The 19,600-nt window shown below is 41.8% G+C and overlaps 1 protein-coding gene and 1 long non-coding RNA gene across 5 annotated transcripts in view; one reads left to right on the forward strand and one right to left on the reverse strand.

Moving 5' to 3' along the window:
* The window catches only part of LOC147015963 (uncharacterized), a 659,412-nt gene that overhangs the window by 580,699 nt on the left and 59,113 nt on the right, over positions 1 to 19,600 (forward strand). For all 4 annotated transcript variants that reach the window (XM_085848637.1, XM_085848636.1, XM_085848639.1 and 1 more), the window contains one exon: positions 15,790 to 16,006. In XM_085848637.1, coding sequence (XP_085704763.1) covers positions 15,790 to 16,006 — 217 coding nt within the window. The remainder of the gene's footprint in view (positions 1 to 15,789; positions 16,007 to 19,600) is intronic.
* Positions 16,655 to 19,600, reverse strand: part of LOC147015964 (uncharacterized) — a 62,149-nt gene continuing 59,203 nt past the window's right edge. Inside the window, exons 2-3 of the long non-coding RNA XR_015049951.1 lie at positions 18,388 to 18,558; positions 16,655 to 17,872 (exon numbers count right to left, since the gene is read on the reverse strand). This is a non-coding gene — a long non-coding RNA (uncharacterized LOC147015964). The remainder of the gene's footprint in view (positions 17,873 to 18,387; positions 18,559 to 19,600) is intronic.

Raw genomic sequence — 19,600 nt, forward strand, 5'->3', positions numbered from 1 at the left:
CTATTTTTACCATTGAAGGAACATATCTGAGTGGTACTAGGTTACAAGTGATGAAAGCGACAAAGCCCTTATATCCTGAAATAGCTGCATACCTGTCCAAAAGATTTTTACACATGGTATCAAACCAGTACCACATTGATGTGACAAGATGAAGCTTCATTCACCTTGAGAAATAGGTGAAGCTTCATCAACTCGCATTCTCGACTGTAAGCAATGTATTGCACAACCATTCACCACTGCTTGGAAAATGTCAACATACAAGCAATTCAGTTGGGTGCAGCAGCCACATTGTACAACTGATTTCTCAGGTGGGCATCTGCCATTACAATTGAAATATTGCTCTCACCGTTGAAACGCAGCAGTACTTTATGCTCTCTGGGTCTTCATATTTGCTGTTTGTCTACTTTTTATGACATTATTCTGCAACTGAAGTACACCCTCTGCATATTTTGAAGCTGAATATTTTGTTTTGTTTTTTTTTTATCTTTGATTGCTCAATCATAACTTTGTATTTCACTACTGCTACTACTACTACTACTACTACTAATACTACTGCTGCTGCAACTAACTGTATTAACGTCTCTAATTATTCCAACCTTCTTGTGGGATCGTTGGTCGTAAAAATTTTTTTTCCTATCTTTCATGAATTGGCTTGCCAGGTCTGATATGCCACTGAAACTGAAGGTGATTTGGACAGAAAATAATTTAAAAAAAACAATTCAGGGTGCGATTAATGACTCACCTATTCTTTGCCAAAGACACTCAGGGATCATTATAATGACCACCGATGACCAATGCTGGACAGATTAACGTCCTTTCAATGGACATGCCCAATAATGCATTACCCTGCCTGTGAAATACCAGGATGACAGTTTATAGCTGGGTCTAGATTCAAACCCAGGCGAGACACCCGAGAAGTGAACGCGCATACCTTTGTGTCTCGGCTCTCCTGCCAGCCCAGCTGGGAAGTGGATCATCCCGAATACATTTTTTATTGGTGGCCAATATCAAAGGGCCTTTGTATTCTTAATGATGTATGTAATTTTGTCACATGAACAAAGTTTGTTTTCACTTTTGTAACTTACTGAGATGTTAATGATTGTTGTGTGAATATTTTTCCCAGCATTGCATTGAGCTGTCAAGCACTCTATTTAATGATCATTGGATAAATTGTTCGAATTTGCTCAAAGTTTCACAAGCAAAGTTTAACCCACTCTCACCATTACCTTCACAATTTCTTCCGACAACCTTCCATTCCCTAATCTTACCTAATCTTCAAAAATCCATCAATAAATAATTATTTCCTTCTGTCCTTTCTAGCTATAGACCTCCCGAAACCACGTGTCTCTCTCCACCCTCTTCCTGGTACTCTTCATCAATTCATCAGCTTCACACTGTGTGAGTGGTTTCACTTTACCATTCCAAATTCATCATACACCTCCACGATTTTACTTCAACCTCTCCTTCACCTAACTGAATGCAACCTTTATCAAATAATAATAATAATAATAATAACAATAATAAAAACGGTCTCTTATAATGCTTCATCTTCCTCTTTCACACGTGTGGTTCTCATTACTGTATCATAATTCACCTCTTTTTCTATTTCAACAGACTGCTCTCAATTCAACCTTTCATTCATACTTTGTCTAAAAAGTCAAACTGTTACAACGTTTCTTTTCTCCATTCTCTTAATTCGCCTTTATTGCATCCATCAAGAAATGTCTTTAGTCGCATTTCTAAACTAAAAAAAATTAAAACCCCATTTTGCAATGCATGTTCACTTTCCTTCAATCGTCCTTTTTTTTCCAACTTCAGTTGGACCTAACACAGTCTCACCCAGCTGTCCCTGGACCCTGTCTCCTTTTCTTCTGACAAAGTTGAGAGCTTGCTGTCAAACATCGACTCAGATTCTGCAACCGGTTCAGACGACATCAGCCCATCTTTCCTAAAAACCTGCTCCTCTGCTCTTGCTCTCCCTCTCTCTGTTCTATTCACCCTCTCATTTGCTCAAGGTCATCTGCCATCTGCTTGGAAATCAGCAAACATGACAGATCTGCATAAAAAGGTGCAAAAACAGATCCCTGCAACTGCAGACCAATCAGCCTTCTCCCAATCATCAGCAAGGTTATGGAATCCATCATCACTTCAGACATCAAATCCTTCCTCTTCTCCAATGGCTTGATTTCCGATCATCAATTTGGTTTCAGACCAGGTCACTACTCTGGATATGCTGCTTCTGCTCTCCCAACAATGGATGGAGATCCTCAATGCTGGACATAAAATCAGATCATATCCCGAGACATATTGCGTGCTTTTGACAGAGTCTGGCACCCTACCCTGCTCACCAAACTCTCTTCCTGTGGTATCCAAAGCCATCTCCACTCATGGCTCGCAGACTTCATCTCCTGTCGCAGCCAAGGTGTGGCCCCAAATGGAGTTCTCTCATTCCCTCTTCCTGTCCAGGCTAGAGTTCCTCAAGGTAGCGTTCTGGGCCCTGTTCTTTTTCTGGTTTTCATCAATGATCTCTCCGACTATGAAAAATCCTCTTTATCTCTGCTGATGACTCCAACCTCTGCCATACCATCTGTCATCCCTCAGACAGGTGAGCAGCAGCTTCTTCGCTCTCTGCAGATGTGGATAAATCACAAACTGGTCCAACACGTGGAACATGTCTTTCAATCCTGACAAATCTCACACTCTCACTATGTCTCTCCGAAAGGACCGTTTTGAACCCCCCCCCCCCCATCAACTTTCTCAGCAATCCTCTGGAAGAAGTCCTTTCATTCAAGCTTCTGGGTCTCACTATCTGCCATAATTTTTCGTGGGAAAGCCACATTTCCAACCTGGCCTTCAAAGCCAGTCTCCGAATGGGAATCCTCCATCTTGCAAAGTCCCTCCTCGGCCCACCTAAGCTCCTGACCACCTACAAAGCTTTCGGCCGCAGCCTAGGAGTACTGCACTCTGCTCTGGGCTGGTGCTCCTGCCTTTCACCTTTCTCAGCTTCACTCTGCGGAAACCAAGGCATTTTGGATTATTGGTATCTCCCATGGTGAGGCTGAGTCTTTGGGCCTCTCACTCTCTCACCACAGTCAGGTTGGTGGTCTTTCCGTATTTTGCCATCTCCTCTCCAGTTTTGCCCCCCCCCTGCCCCGTCTGCTATATGTCCCTCCCCCCCCCCCATATTTACGCAGGATGCTGAAGGTCTGCCAGCAACCCCCTTCTGGTAAAACTACCAAAATCACGAATCACTACTCACCTTCCCTCTTTCATTCCTCTTTTTTCCTGCCTTTGGAATAAACTCACTCACTATGTTCAATCCCATTCTTCCCTCCAGGTCTTCAAAACAGCTGTTCACCACCACCTCTTATCTTCCCACATCCAAAACCATGATCTTTTCTACCCTTGTTAATCCACCCCAACCCCACCTCCTTCAAATTCCCTGCTTTCCTTCCTGAAAGAGCCTGTGGTGTCCATCTTGGATACGCTGTGTTCCCAGCCCCATCCCCTCTCCCTTTGACAGATCTCCTAATGTCTCTGTTCCCCACCTTTTTGTCCTTTCCTCTCCCACCCCTCTTGTCTCCTGACCCCTTGTTGTGCGTTGTGTGTTAGCTCTCATACGAGCCTCGACAATGTACACACACACACACACACACACACACACACACACACACACACACACACAAGCAAACATTTCTAAACATCAATTAGGTCATGATTTTTATCTATTTATATTCTTGAGTTTGCCATCATTTGCTTTCTTGAGGGACAAAAATCTTCCTTTTTTCTCGAAAGTGTGTGTGTGTGTGTGTGTGTGTGTGTGTGTGTGTGTGTGTGTGTGTGTGTGTGTGTGTGTGCGTGCGTGCGTGCGTGCGTGCGTGCGTGCGTGCGTGTGTGCGCGTGTGCGTGTGCGTGTGTTATATTGATGTTAGTTAATTATTGCTACTTGATCAATATAAATATTTAATCCTCCCACCACCTTTACGGCCGTCATGCAAAAATAGGGACCACATTCTCCCTGATTGTATCATAGTCAATGATGAATGTAACTTGGGCCTTGTTTTTAGAAACATATTTTGGAGGCTGAATTATTTGGCTGAAAAATTTAAATTGGGTGTTGTTTTTTCCACTTCGGTGTTTTTTGTGGATTGTAATATATCAGACAACTACTGCGGCTCTGAATGTCAATCAAGCTCCCTAAAAAGATTTCAACTTTGGCTTTACAAAAGAAAACAGCATGTTGTCATGACCAACTTGTACGTAAACTAGTCTTTCAATCCAAGAATATTTTTATAGCACAAAAGCTATTATGCACATCATAAGCAAAAAAAGCAATTTATTCAACTTGTCAAAATTATTTTGACATGTTGGTCTTTTCTGGGTCAATCAATGGATGTAAAATCATGATCATCAAATTGATAAGTTAATGACACCAATCATGTACCTAACTTAAAGTGACATTTTATTTCAGAATTTGTTTTTAATGTGCCTTTTTATACATGATCGGTGGCTCATGGAAGAGCTAGAGCAGAATGGAAGGGAACAAAATGGAAAGGGGGAAACACCAACGGCAGGGTGGAGGTGAGAGTGAGATCAAGGTCGAGGTGAGAGTGAGAGGGGGAAAAGGACACTTGAGGGGGTGATCAAGCTGCGCACAAGCTCAATGAAACACAGCTAGAAGAGGAAAAGGAAAGCGGAGATAAAACAGAAAAGAAACAAACCAACTGACAACTAACAAATTAAAAGAGGAGAAATCACAATAACCTGGAAAAAGGAATACTTATGAATGGTGTCATTTGGGTTCGAAGATATCATGAGTATGGATAACTGAGGTCATGGTGAACAGCTGTCCTGAAGTCTTGGAGGGAAGAATGGGATGAACACACTGGAGAAATTGGTTCCACAAGTGAGAGAAAGGAAGAGCAAATGAGTGGAGGTGAACAGACTCTGGATTTTGGGAGTTTAACATAAAGAGGGCTACTGGCAGAATTTGTGCACCATGCAGAAAGAGTCAAGTGAGGGCAGAGGGTGTAACACAAAAAAGAAGGTGGTAGAATACAAAGAGGCTACCAACCTGTCTGCGATGTGAAAGTAAAATGTGAAGACGCTCAGCTTTGCTATGAGAGATCCCAATGATTTTGAGGGGCTTGCTTTCTATGGTATCAAGACGGACAAGGTGTAAGGCAGGGGCACCAGCCCAAAGGGGATAGCAGTACTCCATCAAGCTGCAAATGAAAGCTTTGGGATGGATACTCAAAATCTTATTATTGTTGTTATACCCATACCAGACTCGGTGGTGTCATGGTAAGAGCATTTCTGAGTCTGAGAGATCGGAATTTCAAAGCAGGCCCTGGTTGTCCTTCCAAAGACTTAAAACGGTACATGTTTCCTTGCTTGATGGTCAGCATTAAAAAAGATAGAGCAAGGACAAACAACTATAGGTTTCCAACACCAGAGCAGGCTTTGATGGGCCTAATAACCTCCTACTACATATAAGTTCCTTGCAAGAAACTCTTTATATATTTTTTTATCTTTCACCCTTCTGGGGACATCATGATGCCCAGGATTGATCATTAAGTTTTTCATAGCTGAGAATTTACTCCCGGAAAAGTTGCTACTATATTGCAAGCTGCTGCTGTTGCAGTCCACAACCAGGATAGAAGTTAGAAATTGACTATGGTAGTCTCACACATTGGCCTACTCTTTTCAAAGTATACCGTGGGATCTTTAATTCGCACCAGCAAATACCAGTGGATGGAACAGGTAGTTTGATATCCCATTCAGATTACAATTAAGCACCAAGGGGAGTTTATTGTCGGGCTGGGAATCAAACGAAGACAAGCCAGCTCAAAGGTGAGTATGCTTCTTCTGAGCTATCATGCCGGCTCCATATGTTTGTTGCTGTAAAAATAATTCTCAAATACATTGTATCTTTCAGTGAATGTCAGAAAGAAAAATACTTCAAACATAAACACTTACATCTGCTCCGCTACCACAATGAGTGTTACAGGGATGGTCGTCATGTATTTCCCACGGATATCTGTCAGTGATAAGTATACTATTTATGGTGTGTGATTGTGCATGCTACAGGTGTGATGTATTTTGAGCAGTGTTTCACCTTACACTGAGTCATAGGGTTATGATGCATAAACCTGTATCGTGTTACTTTATTGTGGGTGCTCGAGGAATACTGCCAGCGTCGCAAGCATCTCGGGTGTTTTTCCTCATTAAAATTCCTTTCGAAAACAAATATCTTCACACCTTTCTTGTAAATATTCTTCTGTGCCAGTGACTCGTGGCGCATGGACAACAATTGCCTTTGGGACTAGGTGGCGACAACAGTCTTGATAGGTTGAGGAATTCGATTAGTAAAACGAATAAAAATTGTCTGAAGGTGTGAAATTTATCAGGGATTGCTTTGTGAAGTTGGTAATGTATTCCCAAATGGGTCTAAAAAAAACACAAGTGTCTCAGAGAAACATTTATTGCTTTTTATAAATACTGTGAGTATTGAAAAGGGCTGGCAGGATAACCGAGAGGTATTCACACTCGCCTCTTAGCTGTCCATCTTGGGTTCGCATCTCAGCGAGCTACAAACTGTCAACCTGATGTTTCCCAGCAGGGCGATTCATCAATATGTGCACCGTCCTTCAGATGGTATCTCGTCTGCTCGTTTGTGGACATAAAATATCCCGTGGTGTTATTTGTGAAGAGTCGGCCAAGTTATCACGGGGCACCCTGAACACAATCCACATTCTTGTTACCTTCAGCATGAAGAACTTGGGTGTAAAATGTTCCATGGGCGACCCCTCAAGGTAGCAATAAATCTGTCTGTTAAATGTAGTAATATTGCTAATAGTAGTGTGCATACCGAACTGCAAAAAGATTCCGTTGAGAAACCATTCTCTACATGTTAAATTTGTTTTGTTTGGAAAATGAATATAGGATGTCATCAGCATAATCTGCAGTTTTCCCTTTTTTTGCTTTTTCCCATGTCCTTATGACTTTTGCTCCACTAGCAAAGTGCAAAATGGGGTTACGCAGTTGGTTCACTCTGTCTGTCTGTGTGTCTGTCCAAAGACGTCAGTCTATGATCGAGGAACTACTTAATTTCAATTTAATTATATATTTTGACCACGAATCGGAACATCAAATCGGAACATGAACCTGCAGTCTATCAGTACCTTGGTTCTGAATTCAGCAACTTGTACGGAATCTCGTCCTGATCGCGCATGCACATGGAGGAGTAGGATAATTTTTTTTTTACTCTGTCTGCATGTCTTGAAGTCAAACAAAATTGAAAAATCATTCCAAAGAGGAAACTTACTCTTTTTAAGGACGTCATACAGGACACAAACAACAAGCACTAATAACTAATGTAACACGTTAAATGAGGTGGTGTGAAAGAAGGTGTATCAATGTTGGTAAACTTCTGAAAAAGTTTATTACCACTATTAAACTATTATATTACCACACAACAGAACACACCATCTGTCCCAAAGGATATTCCACTTCTCTCCCCTTTCTTAATGCATATCTCTTGCCGGTATCCTTTCCATATTTTACACCTCCTTTCACAACCTCCTCCCCGACTCCCAGACCCTCCATCTCCCACTATGCCACCAACCCTTGTTTTGTGATTGATATTTTTTGTGGATCTTATCTTGCCGCACAAAAAAATCCACAGTTTAAAAAAAACAAAGTTCTCCATAAGCTTATTGCTGTTGCATAATAATATCTGAACATCATTTTGCTTTTTCCTTGATGGTACACTTTGTAACCATGCATCACACAAATCACCATGCATATGCTTTGTGTTGGCTTAATGGTTAGGGTGGTGGGCTTTGGATCTGTGGGTCCCGAGTTCAAATCCCACTCGGCTGTTGAATTAATACCAGGTAGGGTTGATTCTGCCTGTCATCCTTCCGAGGTCGGCAAAATGAGTGCCAGCATGCTGGCATCCTGTGTCTGAGTGATGACCTGTCCAGGATTGGGCGCAATAGCCAAGGAGACTGCTTTGGCAGCACCAACGCTCTGCACAGAGTATGGTCCCGATGGATGGATGGATGGATCACACAAAGTCTTAATATCCAGTGTCACAGGGTGCAGTGTTACACAATTTGAAACAATGGATCCTGACTGGATTTGGCGAGCCTCTTTCTGGCACGCACTGACATTGTGGTCAATGACAAGCGGATGTTCATTCAGGTGGACGAATTTTAGAAACACACGTGTAAAAAAAATATTTTAAAATTGGGAAGATGGCAGTTGTCAAGTATGGATGGAGGGAAATGGAATGACCTCCACCCTTTTGTCAGGCAGGATTTATTGGTTGTACCTTTCTCATCCAAGTATGCTGAGATATTGAGCTCCTGGCAGAAACTGACAAGTGCATTTGGCAGATTAGCATGGCTGTCAAAGACAGTGATGTTCACTTTATCGCACTTTTTAAATCACGGCAATAAAATACATCTGAAGTGAAGCCTTTTAGGACAATGGCAAATGATATGGGCTTCACAAGCATCATGAGTCATCATGTTAGTTAAATATCATCATTCTCCATAATCATCATTCAGTTAAATAAGAGTCATCATGTCTCAGTCATCATTGTGTGTACATGTCTCTCATTGTGTGTGCATGTCCTGATAGAGGAAACACCTTTATGATCATGCTTGTCAGAATTCTGCAAATTATTTCTGCTTATTATTGATAATAATTGGTTTAACAATTTTCCTGGGGTGAGGGGGAGGGGGGGTGCTTCCCTCCCTATGCGGTGAATATTGTTGTGTTTGTGGGGTCGATTGAGGAATTTCATAGTAAAGGTAGAATTGTATAGTGCAGCATGGTCCATGGACAGGTAGTGGACATCTCGACGTAAATTAAGTAGGGGAAAATGTAAGCTTAAGATTGTTCTGTGTCACCACACAGGGAGTGGTGTTGTGTTAACTTGGTAGGGTTTAAGACTAGTTTCTCCCAGTTTGTGATTGCCCCCTGTGACCTTTTCCTATGTTTTTGCATTTATGAGGCCGGATATAAAAAGGAACCACATTCTTACAACAACAACAGCAGCAACAACAACAACAGCCGACCCGGCTGCCAACGGATTCTGAACACAATCGGCAGGCTAAACCCTGCCCCCGAGCAATGGCAACCAGTGGGCCATGCCCCTGAGGATTATGATTGGTTGGTGTAATGTAAGAGAGAGGAGGATAGCGTGGAGACACAGAGGATCTCTCTCTTGCCTCTCCTCAGCACGGTCAAGAAGGCTGCGTGATTCTCTTTGTTCATGTTGTGTGAATTTGCTCGCATGCTGGAGCAAGATGCTAGCCATTGATTGTTTGGCTGGGTCGTGAAGTTTGTGCGCTTTGGGAGGTGAGGAAGAGAAGAAGAGGAGCGTGTCTCTCAGGTCGAACTCGGCAGTATCCCTTGTTGCAGGATCGAAAAGAAAGGCCGTGCCTTTTGTTGTGAGCGGACCTGGTGCTGTGAGAGGAGTGGTGTGGAAATCTCAATCATGAGAAGAAAGTGTATGGCGGTTTGTGGGCCCTGGCGTTGAAGATCATGCATGCAAATTATCTCATGTACGTTACCGCAAAGAGTGACTTCACCATTTTTGTGCATTTCACGTGCGGTGGCTACGAGGTTCAACAACTGTGAGGCTCCAAAAGGACGTCTCTGGACATAAAGCTGAGTGCCGGCATAAAGCGAGGATTTTCTTTTATTTTTATCTTTCCCCTTGTCTGTGTTTGTGACAGAGTGGAGACATCTCAAATTCAGCTTTAGTTTTGCTTCACTTTTCATTTTCGCCCTTTGATTTATTTTCATTATAACTCATTGATCTTATGTTCATTAAATCATCATTTGTTCCATGTACTTGTGTTCGTCTATTTGTTGTGGGTTCGAGAAATAACCCGTGTGCTTATGTTATGGTAAACGCTCCATGGTGGGTGCCTCCACTGTTTCCCATCCTGGGTGCACCATAATCTCCAAGGATCTCGGCTGTTCACCTCCAAGTGCAAACCGTTCGGCTATCCATCCAGGTCGGTGCTAATTGGCCTGAATACAACAATACTAATGATGATATTGGTGTCCAATACTAATGATAATTTAACTCTGCATCACCTTCACTAATATTATGATGATATTGTGAATATTGATGATTGGGCCTCGTGTAATGCACAGACACATTCAATGGTCTGATCAATTTTGTGAAAATTTGTCATAAAAGGTCTCTGTCAAACAAATATAGTGCAATCTATAGGTACCTATGTAAATATGTGAGCATGTAATGAACATGAAGATACCACGGCTTTGCTTTGCATGTGACATTAAATAAATGTTTGTGTTATATACGTGTGTGCCCACCTATGCTCCTCCAGCATTGGACTTCAAAGCCATAGGAGATACAAACACAATGCCGGTGAGGTGAGATCTGCCGTCAGAGGCAGCTCACTCAAACAGCAACAACAAATGAAACGTACAATCAGATGGACAGCACAAGTTACTGCGAAGTTATCCATTAACTACATGATCTTCAGGAGCTGCACCTTCCTATTAATGCTTGCTGGCAATAAGGAAGCTGATAATTGTCATGCACAAAACCATGTGCATGCTGCAAACTGTGATTTATCAAGTTATGGCAAGGGATGAAAGCATGCATTAGCATTACACCATTCAGAACATTGCAAGCACCAATTACACGTCTTTGCCACACGGGATGCGGTTTACATGCCGCCACCGCTTCCCTCCTAATCGGCCCCAAATGTATGGTGAAAAGCATTAGCACATCACCACCTTGCCGACTGTACATTAAGATAAGCATGCCATTTATGAAGTTACAGCACTAGATAAAATTGTTTACATGAAGACAATTCCTTATGATGGTCTGTCCTGATAGTCAGCATGGGATTCCTTAATTTTAGGTTTCCTGCGAGAGGATGGGGAATCTTTAGGATGTGAGCCAACTGCTTGAATCAAAAGGGTTTCCTTTTCTCCCACTAAATACCATGAAATGGCACAAAATTGATCATTTCTTCTCGCTGCCTTGATGGATCACTTCATTTTATAATTTTGCAATGTATTTCCATAAGCAACATCAAACTTGCCTAGCCTATTGTGGTCCACTGCAGGATGATAGCCTCCTTCAACTAGTACTGAAGGTCTTTTCAACATACTTGCAACACATACCGACTACTGTTTGAAGAGGTTCAGGGTTCCAGTAATAACTCACCTGTTCTTCCTGAGAGACCAGGTGGGATCTTTAATGTTCGCCAGCTAATCCTATTCGACGGGACACCCAACATAACGTCCGTCAGAGGGATGGTGCACTTTGTAATGCAGAGCACCAACGTGACAATTTATCACTGGGTGAGGCATCAAACCCAGACTAGACGGCTCAAAAAGCAATTGTGCTGCCTCTGCAGCTGTCAGGATGAACGGGGATCTCATCACAGTTGATATAGTTTTTTTTTTTTAGCATTAGTCAACTATTTTCACTGTTTTATTCTCTCCACACTCTTGATTCAGTTCACCCAGCTTCACATTTATGCCAGAGAAGAATCTGATCACTGGGCCTTGCTTCAAGCTTCATTCACAGGATCGATTCTGTTGAACTACCATTTCACTTCTGCCATCTGTTGGACTTGAGTGTTTATGGCAGGGAAGTGGTCACATAAGTTAATGTTTGCCAAAGCTATTACTCTCTGTCTTCACCACATTGCATTTGCTTCGAGGACAGAATCGTTTTTTGGGTACGCCTTGTAGAATACTCCGTGATATGAAGTAGAGTCCTCAGAATTACATCAGTTATGTAGGTCAGGGATACGAAATAGCAAAACTTTTTGCTATAACTTCCCAGCGATATTAAAATAACACTTTATGTTTGACTGTTAAATGCCCGCGGAGAAATTGGAAAAGGCATCAAAATGCCTCCTGACAAAAATGCCGCACCGCCTACGTCTCCCAAACTGAAAATAAACTATATCACTTCACTGGTCACTTGGCACATGTGTTGCTTGAAATTTGACTTAAGGGAGAGGGGAATGAGGTTGAGGGTGGAGAAAAATATGATACGCTTTATAAATCGTTGTTAAATTACAACAGTTGTATCTTGTCTTGCCAAGGTAAGATTACATAAAGTTTTGATTACCTCATAAGGTTTGAGCAGAGCATTATTCACACAGCAGAGAACATTTGTATAGAATGCCTGCAAATCCTCATCATCATCCTTTCCTGCCCCCCCCCATGCCTCCCACACCCATTGTTTGTCTGCCTCCCCCTGTCTTGGCCTTCAACTCTGCTGTTGGTGTTTCTTCCTCTCTCTCTCTCTCTCGCATTCTCTCTCTCTCTCTCTCTCTCTCTCTCTCTCTCTCTCTCTCTCTCTCTCTCTCTCTCTCTCTCTCTCTCTCTCTCTCTCTCTCTCTCTCTCTCTCTCTCTCTCTCTCTCTCTCTCTCTCTCTCTCTCTCTCTCTCGCATTCTCTCTCTCTCTCTCGCATTCTCTCTCTCTCTCTCTCTCTCTCTCTCTCTCTCTCTCTCTCTCTCTCTCTCTCTCTGCTGTTCCCTTTGTCCTGTTGTGTCCTGATCCGATCAGTGGACTAGTACTAGATCGTCCATGAGCCTCGACTATGTATATTAAATGTAAAAATGACAGAAAAACAAAAAACTTCCCAATTAAGACCTGAATCCAGGATTCTTCATTTTAACGAAACCCGTCCAACAAAATGACTTCACATATGTTTTAGGGCTGCTTTCATGTGAAGAGGTGTTTTACAAGAACCAAAAATGACAACGAAACGGAAATAGTCAGACAGGCAAGGTAGATCGATGCTCGGTGTGGGAGGGAAGTACACTGGAGTTCCCTGAGGATATCATTTACTGAGACAAATATTGGATGCAGGAGAGAAAGAGAGGCCCACACAAGGATTCCCATCCTCTGCCTGCATGGCTTCATGTCTTGCGATGGGCAAAAGAGTAAAGAGAGCAATTTTTTTTCCCCCACAAAACCTTTGCTTTTTATGACAACAGCAACACTCATGATGGCAAAAAAGGATTTTTTTACAAATTGGTATTTCTCTACTCTACTACATTTCCCTCTTCATACAACTTGACAAGTTGAGAACGATGTGAACCGTCGCTCGTTTTTCATGTCATATTCAGTCTTTTGCATTTCCAGTTTGTTATTACTGCACAAAAATATGACGAGTTGTGTTGATAATGTAATTCCTCAAGTGTGAGCGTGTCACAGCTTTCTTAATGAAAGCAACATGCTCTTTATACATATTAAGTTCCTTACAAGTGTCTATCTATCCTCCTCCTTCGTACGCAGCACAAGGCTGTGGGGTAGCATCATTGGTTGAGGGTGCGGTTGTGCCTCTGATGCAATGCCCTCTGCTGCTGATTATGGCAAGAATTTGTAATTTGTTTATGGTGCCAGCCATGGCTCGCTTACTCTTCACAAACGACACCGCAGGATCTTTAACGTCCACGAACAAATGGTGGCAGAAGTGATACCCATTTAATGTCCATCTGAGGGATGGCACGCACATTGATGAATCACCCTGCCTGTGAAACACCGGGATGACAGTTTATAGCTGGGTCGGGATTCAAACCCAGGCTAGACAGCTTAGAAGCGAATGTGCGTACCTCTAGAAAGTCTAGGCCATCCTGTCTGTCTGCCCTTAGTGTCTGCTTATTGAGTGTTATCACAGTTGTCAGATGGCACTTGTTTCACACATTATCTCTTCTTCTTCTTCTTCTTCTTTCGGCTGCTCCCGTTAGGGGTCGCCACAGCGGATCATCCATGATGCAGATCATCCATGATGATCCGCATAGTGATTTGGCACATGTTTTACACCGGATGCCCTTCCTGACGCAACCCTGGTCGCCTCTTACGACACAGGGATATGGTACACCTATTTTAACCGGGGTATACACCGGCCCAGTATACTGGTACTCATTTCGCCGACCTCGGAAGGATGACAGGCTGAGTCAACCCCCTGGTGTATTAATTCAGTGGCTCAACGGGGCTTGAACTCAGGACCTCTTGGATCCCAAGCCGCTGCCCTAACCACTGCGCCAACACCAGGCTTGTTTCACACATTATCTATCATTCATCAATTTTATGATTGAGAAATTAGATGCCACACAGGAGATGAATTGTGTTATAGTGCAACATTGTGCATGAGGGTAAATGCAGTATTTGTCTGCTGATTGCTCTCTTGCCATCTTGCTGTTATCATTTGGTTGGCAAAATGGCTTTGCTGAACAAGAAGAAAGTTCGCAAATGTTTTGGTTGTGGAACACAGCGGTCAATCTTTAATAATGGTGTGATGCAAATTTGTGCACAGTACTGTATTCTTTATTAGCATTCCAAGGAACTCTTTTTTTAGCTCAACTCCTTTTTTGAAATAGAAATATAGTTGGATCTGTAATACACATCGAATATGGTAATGTTGGAGTAACAGTGGAGATGACACTTTGCCCAGGACACAATATTCCACATTATTATTATTATTATTGTTATTTGCCATATTTCCCTGTCAATCATGATCGCTCCAAGCTTTGCACTCAGCTTTTCACTGCAAAGCTTGAGTGCAAAGCTCGAAGCGGTCACGATTGGTGGGCCAAGATAGTAACTTAGATTGCGGGCCAAGACAAGTGTAAAAATGATGATTTGCCAAGATGGCAAAATTTCATTTTTAACAAGAAAACCATTTCATTTCCATTGTAAAGAGCAACGAGAATTGAGACTTCACATGCAACGGCCATTCATTTATGACCAAATGCAATAGAATACTGGCTTTCTATCATATGGAAGCTGCTCAAAACTTCCTCTGCATTGACATCAATTCACCTTATTTCATTGAACAGTTTCCATAAGGCTGCAGTCTATGATAATGGGACTTACTTGAAGTGCAGAAAATGAGGCAAATATACTCATTGGACAGGAAGTAAGTTTGGCACAGTCATCCATGATGGAAGTACCCCATAAAGATGTCAATCCAACACCATCTTCAATACTAGCTTGATCTCCATCTCAATTTTGAGTCCACTAGCATGACCTTTTATGGTTAAGCAATTAAATCTGTTTCATTTTATTGTGTTCAATTTTGTGTTCTTCTATCCCTCACTATGCCTGGTGTTGGCTTAATGGCTACGGTGGTGGGCTTGGGGTCCTAGGGTCCTTCGTTCAAATCCCGCTCGGCTGTTGAATTAATACCAGGTTTACTCAGCACTGAATTAATACAATTAATAATTAATTTACTCAGCACAACTGAATAAATGGAATGCTCTATAGTGGAAGAAATAGTTCAAATTAAAAATATAAAGCACCCATTCCAGTTTGGGACATTAAAAGTGGATAGCATGACTTATAGAGCCTGATTCAAATTCCTGAATTACAATTGGCATGTAATCAAATCGGCAAGAATCTACTGTAAAATTAAGGTGGGATTGAAAACTTTTCCTTAAGAAGCAAAATTATCTCAAATAATTTAAAACTGCTTTTACTCGAAACAAATCAAAAGTACATTTCATTGGAATATCTCATAGACCTGAGAAAGAGATCAGCACATGAGAAATGTGTGACATCAGAGGGTACAGTTACAATTGCATGGATTTCCTTGGATCAAGTGAGCATGCTTCCACAAGAATTGAAAACCAGAGATCATTCGGTGCTCAGAATGAGCCCATTGTTGGCAACGAGACTTCATACATTAGTTTGCAAACAGGTGGTATGTAGCCCAGTGTTGATTCTGTTTTGCCATTGTCCTTGTCCTTTCTCTGCCCCATAGTTTGAAATTCGCCAATTGCGTGCACACCTCGCACGGCAAGGGGCCTTGGTCGGTGGAGACCTGCGTGATGGCAAAAGCACACCAACGCATCTTGCCGACTCGGTCACGATGGCTCCTGGCTCAGATGCTGACGACGAGGATGAGGATGAGGAGAGCTTAAGTGCTCTTCGTCGCCGCTCTCTACACAAGAAGAGTACGTGGGCTTCTCCATTCAAGGGTGAGCTACTTTGAGTATCGTATGGTTTGAACACATCTGAGCTTTCACTTTCATGATTTAAACCACAAATCTTACATGCTTTTTGTTAACTTCATTCACCTTAAGCATTCTTCATTCGTATTGATTGTGGGAATTTTTTTTAAAAAGCGAACTTTAAGCTGATATGAAAACATCAGGAAGGTCAATGAATCGACATATAATATAACTGTCAAAGTGAAAACATCATCAATCATTGTCTCTGTCTCTGTCTCTGTCTCTCAGTATTCTTCCTCTATCTGTCAATTACCTTGATGATATTTTTGATACAATGCAACCCTTAAGGCTGGTTTTGTTTTATGAACATTGCTAATTACTATCAGCAGTACAGCAATGGACTGAAGCTTCTGAATCTCAAACAAGACGTCATAGCCAACTCAATGGACAACTACAAGACATTAGATACCATGTAGCATCCTGTCAACTAATAGTATCCAAGGTCCCTTTACCTGGACTGGCTATCAGATGTATCACATGCTCACAAGCAGTAGGTTGCTTTTGATGACATTTTTTTCCCCCATGCTCCAGAGCAGTGTATGTTAACCTTGTTATCACTGTTACCCCAATAATTATCCAGGGAAGTTGAGATTACCCCCCATCACGAAAATTGTTTTTAAAAAAAACAACAAAAGACAATCTGATGAATGGTTTATTACTTTATTTATTGGTTTACAAAACTGAAACGAAAGAGCTCCATATCGCTGGTCCAGTCAAATTTAAAGCTGAGCCAAATTTAAGCAACGGCAAAAGGAGTTCAATCACAAAGTCATCATCAAGTTATCAAGCATCAGTGTGATGGTTGAAATTGTTTCTCCGTTATCAGCCTTGCAATGTGCAGCTCTATCACAGACAAAGCGCAACGCATGTCACAGTTAATAACCAGCTTGTTTCTGCTCTTTGTCTTCATCGCAACTATGGCCGTAAAGCTTGTTTCACAGCGGTATGTCATTGCAAATGGAATCAGCACCTTGAGGGCCCTGTCCAACAGAATAGGGGGCATTCTTTCCCATGTTTTCCCCAGGAGGTGACTAAATCCTGCTCTTGAAAGTCAGTTTTGAATGTTGCTTCTTCATGCAGAGTGAGAAACTCCACCTTGGTGGTAACGTCTTCATATTCAATAGCACCTTCCTCTATGGATAAATGTCTCGCAATCCTCGCGTCCTTCACTCGCTGTTCACCACCAGGGATGTAGCTCCTGACTGTCTTCATGGAATACAGGTGCTCATTAATATCATCAATAAATGGATGCTAAGCCTGGTGTTGCCTTAACAGTTAAGATGGTTGGCCTACAATCTTAGGGTCATGAGTTTGAGCCCCTGTTGTGTTGTTAAACAACACTAGGTGGGTTGACTCAGCCTGTTATCTTTCCAAGGTTGGCAACATGAGTCCCAGCTTACTGTAAACATGGGGCATCAGTGGCACAGCTGTGTTCTCAGCAACAATGCAACTGGCAGCCACAAGCTGCATATGATACAATAATAAAAAAAAATGAATGGACACTCACCCCTTCTGTCTCAGTCAGGAGAGTTGTCAATTCTAAAAAGATCTAGGTGTCACCAACCCTGCTTTGGTAAAGGTTATTTTTTTCAGGAAACCAGCAACTTTGCCTTGGCTTGCAGGAATGCTCACCATATTTCCCTAAAGTGACAAATTCAAGGAAAATGCCTCGGCAAAGAAATCTGCAAGGAAGGCAATCTTCAGGGGGAACACTTTATCCTTCATCTTGTCACACAGTTTTGCCTGTGCAGTTTTCTTTCTTTCCAGGAAAATCGATCTCCTCCAAAAACACCAGCACTCGGTGGAGGACCATACGGCAGGACAACCACCACCCTACAGTGTGGAACATATGCATGGTGAAGTTGGCATCCGTTTTTTCACACAATTCTTTGAATACCTTGGAGTTCATTGCGCTTACACTTATGCGGTTAACTACCTTAAGCATGGCTGAGAACAATTTGTATCATTTATGATGCTCCATCGGTGCATATTCCACCTAGTTTTGAGCACTCCAGTCCTTGCTTCGTGAAGAAGTTTCCCAATGCATTTAACACATTTTCTCCACGAGTGGTTATAGTAAGGGGTTAAGAAAACAAATACTCCTTCATAGAGTCATCTTTCAAGTATTCACAAGAGGAGACATCTGTTGATTCATACAACTGCAGGTGCAAAATAGGGACTGGAATTCACGTATGTGATTACTCGATCCAAAATGTCCTGGCTCATATCGGAAATGCAACTTTTTACAGTGTCGTTCAAAAGTGCGACCTGCTTCATCTTTTGCGATTGTTCCTCTCCAAGTAAAATTTTTGTTGTTTCAATCAAACTTAGCTTGATCAGATGCTCACCGATTGTGTGAGCTTCCTTGCATTTCTCAAGAAGGAGAGCAATGTGATATTAAGCCTCAAGAACAGCTTCATTTTGTTGATATACAAATGTTTCTTGCCAGATTCTTTCCTGCTTATACAAACGATTCTTTCCAGAAGCCATAGTTCATGGCCATGATTCATCCTACACACCTGCAAAAGAAGCAATCATATGAGGATTAATCAATATCCATCCATCCATCCATCCAATGGAACCATACTATGCACAGAGCATCAATGCTGCCAAAGCAGTCACCTTGGCTCTTTGGCACAATCCTGGATGGGTCACCACTCCAACACAGGATACTCAAATGGCTTAACCATCTCAGCAAGCTGGTACTCATTTTGTTGACCTCAGAAAGATGACAGGCTGAGTCAACCCCACCTGGTATTAATTCAACAGCAGAGCAGGATTTGAACTCAGGACCCTAACCATTAAGCCAACACCAGGCATATTAGTCAATATATTAGATTGAAATTAGATGAATAAGAGCACCTGCAAACATCAGGAATAAGGATTAGGTGGCTGTGCTTCATAGTGACAGACTAAAATGAAAAACCTGACAATATAACACAGAGTATCCACTACTATTATAACACGGAGTATCCATGCTGGTTTAACATACAGTAACGATCATGTGGAATCTGTGTTTCTAAATATGAAGATTTGATGAGTACATTACACTTTCATATGTTCAATATATTTCTTAAGAGTAATGGGCCTATTTTGCCAACCTAGTAGAGTCAATATGCTGACTAACCCTAAATAAATTGCAAGAAAACGTTTTGTGGTGATTTTCAGTAGTGTTTGGCCCAGAAAACAACATATCAAAAGTTGGCCAAAATTGGGCCATCAGAAAAGGGTGTAAATATGACGTCAAAAAAGAATGCCGCCATTACAGCAAAATACCTAATATCTATGCATACCTTTGAAACAAACAGTTCTCAACCACTTTAAAAGTGGCAATTAACGATAAAACTTATTACCTTATAAGTACAAAACATGTGAGGTTTCTGGGAGAGTCACAAAGTCACATCATGACATCATTCGTTGTGTCATGACGTCATGAATGATGTTATGATGTAATTTTATGTGATTTCATGGTAACTTCCAATTTTATGAAAACATGTTCACAAAAGTAGTTTTCATCCTGTTTGATGACCAGATGACATCATAAATTCAATGATGATGCCA

Source organism: Eptatretus burgeri, chromosome 12 (assembly GCF_056783735.1).
Source record: "Eptatretus burgeri isolate ZD-2024b chromosome 12, Ebu_testis_v1, whole genome shotgun sequence".
Classification (NCBI taxonomy): domain Eukaryota; kingdom Metazoa; phylum Chordata; class Myxini; order Myxiniformes; family Myxinidae; genus Eptatretus; species Eptatretus burgeri.